The sequence below is a fragment of the Solea solea genome, chromosome 13 (assembly GCF_958295425.1).
Source record: "Solea solea chromosome 13, fSolSol10.1, whole genome shotgun sequence".
Taxonomy (NCBI): domain Eukaryota; kingdom Metazoa; phylum Chordata; class Actinopteri; order Pleuronectiformes; family Soleidae; genus Solea; species Solea solea.
The window spans coordinates 6,263,649-6,270,488 of NC_081146.1; the positions used below are offsets into that span (position 1 = coordinate 6,263,649).

Consider the following 6,840-nt stretch of genomic DNA (forward strand, 5'->3'; position numbering starts at 1 on the left):
GCCACCACCATCCATCTCTGGTTCACTCAGCTCACCACCATCCGCACCAGCCTCACTCAGCTCACCCTCACCCTCACCCCCACTCCCATCCAATGCACCATCCACTCCATCTGGGTGAGGAGCCTCCACACATGTCGCCCTTCAAGTTTAAGCTGCAGCCGCCACCACTTGGCAGGAAGCAGCGGGAGACTCAAAGCCAGAGCAAAGCCAGGCAGAGCTCACTGTCCTCAGGATCTGGCTCCATGTCGTCCACCTCTGGCCTTGGATCCTCACTGTCGTTTGGCAGCGACCTGAGCTCAGCCAGTGGTTCGGGTCTCATCTCTGCCTCGTCCTCAACCCAATCTCTGAACAGTGCAGGACTTCCCAAGATAAAGGTGAGACACACATGGATCTGTGCAGCACTAAATCTTTTAAAGGAAAATGTGTGACTGGAATCCACACGCTACATTTTCTTTAAAGTAGCAGTCAGCAGGATTGTTGGAAAAAAAAAAATATATATATATATATATACATACATAAATATAATTATCAGTTTATTCAAACATTATGGGTTTGCCGCTTTCTGTCCTGTGCTCTTATCAGATAAGCATCTCTGAAACTCTCTGAAACTCTTCCATTTATTGTCTGACTCTTCTTCAGGTTTCTTTGTCAGTTGGCACTTTTACATGACATAAGAAAATTAGTGTGGTAGCCCAACTAAAACCTCTAAAATACATTCATTATGGAATAACTGCTCAATCATGCCAAAACTACTAGACATTTTAGTAGTAAGTAAGTCGTAAGTTCAGAACTCAAATGTTTGATCGTTTCACTGTCAGTGAATTCTTCCATTCGCTCTTTTCCTCTTGTGCTCATTTTTGTCGTTGTCCCTGTTTTTACCTGACTGTCCAGGTGGAGCCGATCTCTGACATAGAGTCAGAAGAAGAGGTTGAGGTGACTGACATCAGTGATGAGGACCCAGATGAAAGAGATGAAGAGTTTGAGCTCTTCTCCCCCAGGCACTCTAGAGCCTCTGACCACCACCATCACCGCCATCACCTCCATCACCATCACCACCTTGCTAACGGCACAGCCACATCCCAGCATCACACCAATCCTGATGAGGACCTGGACGAGGATGTCTTTAAAGCCCCCGCTCCACCTCCACCTGGTCTGACGCCCTTCTTCACCTCACAGCAAACACACTCCAACTCCCACCGTGGGATACCCGTCCTCAAAACTGAACCCATTGAGCCGGGGGAGAGCAGCACTCCCCCGCCTCAGACGGGCTCGGCAGGAGCTTTCCACACTAAGTGCATCCCCCTGAAGTTACGCTTTAAACGGCGCTGGAGCGAAGACCAGCGCATGGAGGCCTCACAGGAGGAGTCCGATGACAAGAAAGTGCGACCAGAGGAGGAGAGGGAAAGACAGAGGCAAAGCAATGGACGGATGCAGATGGAGGAGGATGGGACAGGCAGTGGAGACGGGGACAGTCCTCCCCCTTTGGCGTATGAGGGCTCTTTAGCCACGCCGTTGGCCTCACACCGGAGGGTGAGCGCCGAGCTGCATCGTGCCACTGCACAGCTGTCCCTGGAGAACAAAGACTGCTGATGAGACATGCAGCATAAACACTACTGTTCCAGTAGCACAGGAGATTGTAAATGGTTCCTCTGTAATCCCTCTCCCACACTGACAAACTAGATTCTTGAACCCAGTATCAGTAAACTGACAGCACAGTTCAACACACACACACACACACACACGTGCGCGTAAAAGCAGCCTCTCAAACATGAAGCCCGTCAGATCACCCAGCTCACTCAGCTATGTTCTGTTTGGGTCAGAGCCTTTCTGGGACATGTCCTTTTAGATTCAGCCATCCCAGACACAGTGACTGTGGCAGTGGGTTAAATCACAGGGAAGCTCCCTCATGAAACTTCACCTCCCACCAGGACGACGAATCTCCAGATGCCCTGTCCCAGTAGCACAGCTCCTGCCTTCATACCCCAACCAATAGAATCCACAGCCAGTCAAGCAAGACTTTCCTCAGGGGGACACTGACTCCCTTACAGCCCAGCTCTGCACACCCAGGACGACATCGTGCTCCCTCTTTCCATGATACTTTTCTTATGAGACAACAGGACTTTGACAAGTGCCTGTATCCAAAAAACCCACAGCCCACAGGCGGCGGCAAACAGAGGCAGAGTGTGTGGGATATGAGCAGAACAACTGCTTCGAGATGTCATCACTTAACTCGTGAACCCTTCGCAAAGTCTGCCAGTTACTGAAAAATCACAAGGATGAAAAGGAATGTGTGTCTCTAAGTACTGAAGAGTGGGGCTGTTGGCGTTGTCTGACTGACTCTTAAACCTGACCCACTCCACTCAGGGAAGCCTATTGCTGTATGTTTTATTGGAATCATGCACACAAACAGACTCTAGCAAACATGACTATTAAAAAAAACAAAAAAACAGCCAACAGTGAATGGAACTTGGGGACGATATGGACACTAAACAGTGTTCACAGCAACACAAGACCATACACACACCGCCCTGTCAGAGATGATGATTTTAGTTTGACCTTCCTTCTGTCTGTCTCTCTCCTGAACTGCCCCTCTTTCCTCTTGCGGACCACCTGTGGAAAGATCATGACTCCACTCAATAAAATGAAAATGGGAGAGAAGACTGAAGAGGAGCTGCTGAAGGGACCACTGAGGGACAACACTGGGGGAGGAGGGATTTGAGGGTGGGCTGCAGTAACTTTTAACTAACCTTCTCGCCTCACCTAACATGGCTTGTACACTGAAAATAGTTTCCCTCATTCCCAGCAGCGCAGAGTCCCAGTTCACCAGAGGAAGCTCTTTTAACAATCATAGATAGTGTTAAATAAAACCAGCAAAGACTCTCTCTCTCACACACACACACACACACACACACACGTGTGCACAGCACTGCCTTTTGCTCTTAAAGTGATAGCTCAGGTTTTGTGGCGTGTTTGTAAGAGGTGCTGACACATTTTCACATTGCTCTCACTTAAAACATAGCTGCAAGCGAGTACACTTAAAAATGCAGAGCCTAATTAAGTCTACGATATCTCATACTTTGCTACAAAATCCCGCAGAAGACAGATTTTTCCAGCTGGAAAGTGACGTTTGTAAACTGTCATCCTCTCACACCAAAGTCCAGAGGGAAAATCAGCGTTTTTAGGCCACAGTGACACAGCAGCTGCTTGGTTTGGTAGGTTTGTGTGAACAAAGGATTTCAAACACAGAATTCCCAATGTAACACCCTTGAATTTACTGGCGGAGGCAGGAGTGGATCAACAACTCCTCTTTGCCAGAATGTAGAAACCAATTTTCTCTCTGGACTTTGGTGCAGGGAAAGTGAGCGGATCATAAAGCCTCACAACATCATTGTCCATGTGTCATGCACGGTGACATCAGCTCAGTATGTGTCAGCATCTCATACAACAGCACTTCCAAAAACCCTGAACTATCCCTTTGTGAATGTGCTCCCTCTCTGTGTCTGGACCTCCAGCTCTCCTTGTAGTGTCGTCATCCTCAGGTCCACTCACACACACACACACACACACACACGGAGCCTCTTTATGCCTTGTTTTTATAGCATGAACTGAAGTGCAAACTGAGCTGTAATGCGGACTATATCTTTATATATACTGTGTATGTATATATATAAAGATATATATATATATATATATATTAAATGAAACTATTCAAGAAAAGTGAGATTTTAACAGACCCATAGCATTTTAATGATATGATTGATTCAGGATTTTTTCTTTTTTTTTTTTTTTTTTTTTAAGCGTATAATATTGAGTGTCATGTCACTCATTCATTAACTGTATAACAGAGTGCGGGTGAGGGCAGGGAGAGGAAAGGTTGAGGTTCAGGCGTTTCTTGTACATTTGTTTCATAACCAGACAAAAACCAAACAGGCCAGTTTACCGTCTATTAGAAGAAAACAAAACAGATGTGTGCTTCACTTTCCTGTCTGTACAGTCTCACTCTGCTCCCACCCTGAGCTGTCCTGGCCCCAGGCCGCCTCTCCAGGTGTGTGCGTGTGTGTGTGAGAGAGTGAGCTCATGTGTTATTATTGACACAGTAATCTTGTCATTACGTTTAAAGGTCCAGTGTGTAACATGTAGGAGGGTTCGTTGGCAGAAACTGACCAAGAACTATGTTTGTACAAGAGTATAATAGGGCTGCAACAGACGTCATTGGTTATTGAAACGATTAATCGTGTAATGACATTATAAATCACACAATGGCTCCATTATCCCATTATGTTTTAGATAATATACAGTCTAGAAGCACATCAGACTGCAATTACTAAGTTGTCTTAAAGGGCGCCGTGAGCACAGCGCGGCCTACATCAACTAGCAACTTGCAGCGTGATTACAACTAGATTTCTGATGACAACGTTGTTTAGAATAAACCTTTTAAATCTACTCGCCTTGCTTTAGCTGCCATTTTGTGCCACAACAGACAAACCTGCCCGAGCAGCGTCTGTTTTTCAAGTGCAAACTTACAACATTAATTAAAAAAGAATAACTCCACCAAATAACTGAGTATATCAACTTAAAAACATCTTTTGTTTGTTGCTTTTACATATTCATTGGTGTATGAAGGTCGCCACATACTCGCTTGGTAGAGGGAGTGGTTAACTGTACTCTCGCCATTAGGTGGCACTGATTCTTACACACTGGACCTTTTAAAGTCAGTTAGCGTTCACTGCAGCGTTGGAGTGATGCAAAGGGAGCTTTTTCAGACACACACACACACACCTACACACACACGTGAGCACAATCGCGTTGGAGCGTTCCGTCTCTGCAGCCTCATCATCCAGGCGTCTGATTGGTCGATGTGAGCCGTGTTGACCAGAGAGAGGCCTGTCCCTGCCTGACCAGCAGCGACAAGACGGATCTATAGCAGTGAACTGTGAGATAGATGGCCTCCAGGCAGGCGCTCTGTGTAGCTGAGCTGATCCAATTTCCTCATCAGAGCCTGTGGTCTGGACTGGAGCAGGACGCAACACACACTCACTAACTCCTGTGTCTGTATTTGAACAGACTGCTGCCTTATTACTGTGTTTCATATCTGTGCTGCAGCTCGGCCTACCTGCTCTGCTCTCACTTGTGACTTCCTGCTGACTGTGGCGTGCTCTGACACAGTCATGAATGATGGTGCAGGGTTAAATGAATGACTGGAGTCTGGTTGAAACGCAGGCTGTCGGTCGAGGAACGGAAGACAAACAGCACAAAGACGACATCTTACAACTGTTAAAAAATAACAAAAACGTTTGCCGAGTTCATTTTCCTGGTGTCAATATTGCGGTTGATTATTGTTGTTGTTCTTATTGTTCTCATTGGGGGTTGTTTACCTCTCCACCTTGCATTATTATAATTATTCTTATTATTATTATTCCATGGTTCTGTTAGCTGTTGCTTTCTATGTTGTGTACATCATTTTGGACGATGTGGAATCTCCTCACCAAACCCCCAAACTCCATTCCCCGTTTCAGAACCTTCAAACCCCTGAACCAGAAATCTCTTTTTTTTTTTCCCTGTATTTCATTTTTACAATTGTAATTTAACTAAAAATGTGTAATATTAATTTTGATGCAGACAGAGAAATAACACCAGGGACTGCGAGGGAAGAGCGGTGACAGAGGATTTTATTTAGGGTCAGAGGGGAAGTGGTTTTATCTTTAGTCATGTGTTGTGATTTTTATTTGATAATGTGTTTTCTCTCTTTCTCTGTCCCTCTCGTATATTTTTTTCATTTTTTGCGGGGGGCAGTGGGGTTTTATGTTTTTAAAAGAAGAAAAAAGATGTATTGTTTTACTGTGTAAACGTCTATCTTCTCCCTCTTTCAGTCTCTTCTTTCCCCCTCGTCTCCCCCGAGCAGTTACGTAACACTCAGTCGGAGAGATGAGAGTTAATACCATGATGTAACATTGAATATTTTCTCCACTTCTTTCGTGTTTATTTTTTTTTCCTCCAAACTTGTAATTAAGCTGTAATCAGGGTTAATTAAAACCAGTTTAAACCCAATATGAACGAGAGCGTGTGTTTATTTATGTCCGTCTCTCTTTCATGCATCCGTATTTAGGACTGGCTTATAATCGGACGGCACAGTTTTATGACCACGTTTTGTGTAAACAAGGAGATTAAAGCCCTGACTTTTTGTCTCGTCTGCAGCTCGCCGACAGGTTGGAGGCCTTCTGGTGTTAAAAGATTTGTGTTAATTACAGTGTAAATAAAAACACTCAACAGCTTTAAGCTTTTTGTGTCGTGAAAGAAGTCTGCACCTTCCAGGAGACAATTTTGTAACGTGACGGTCAATCACTCTTAAAATCACTTTTATTGACAGATTATTGCATTTAAAGAGGAAATTACTTATATACATTTAAAAATGACGAAATAAATTAATAAAAAAAGGAAATGAAGTAGTGATGGAAAGAAATTGTATAGAGTAAAATTCCCAAGAGTAAAAACTGACTAAATTATGAATAAAGGGAGTCAAATGGACACAGGTGCTTCCATGGTCACCGTGATGCAGACGTCTCTGAGGTCGTCGCCATGACGAAGAAAATCACTGTGTGCTGCTCATCCATCCACATAATGTAATGTTCACATTAGACTCAGCCGTTTAACTTAGACTGTGACATCAGCACACGCTCACTCGTCATTAACACCGTCAGAGGAGGAGGAGGAGGAGGAGGAGGAGCTGTGGGAGGTTCTTTACCTCGGAACTGTCTCATAGACACAAACAACTGTACGTTTTCATAAAGTATATGAAGTATTTTTTTGCAGCTCAGTACAAGTTCATATCACAAGTCCAAG

At 44.6% G+C, this 6,840-nt stretch overlaps 1 protein-coding gene across 1 annotated transcript in view; it reads left to right on the forward strand.

The window, feature by feature from the left end:
* erfl3 (Ets2 repressor factor like 3) overlaps positions 1–6,048 on the forward strand; it is a 50,299-nt gene extending 44,251 nt beyond the window's left edge. Inside the window, exons 4-5 of the mRNA XM_058647557.1 lie at positions 1–374; positions 892–6,048. The exon at positions 1–374 is cut by the window's left edge and continues 768 nt beyond it. Of these exons, the coding sequence (XP_058503540.1) occupies positions 1–374; positions 892–1,590 (1,073 nt within the window). The 3' untranslated portion in view covers positions 1,591–6,048. The remainder of the gene's footprint in view (positions 375–891) is intronic.
* The last annotated feature ends 792 nt before the right edge of the window (positions 6,049–6,840 follow it).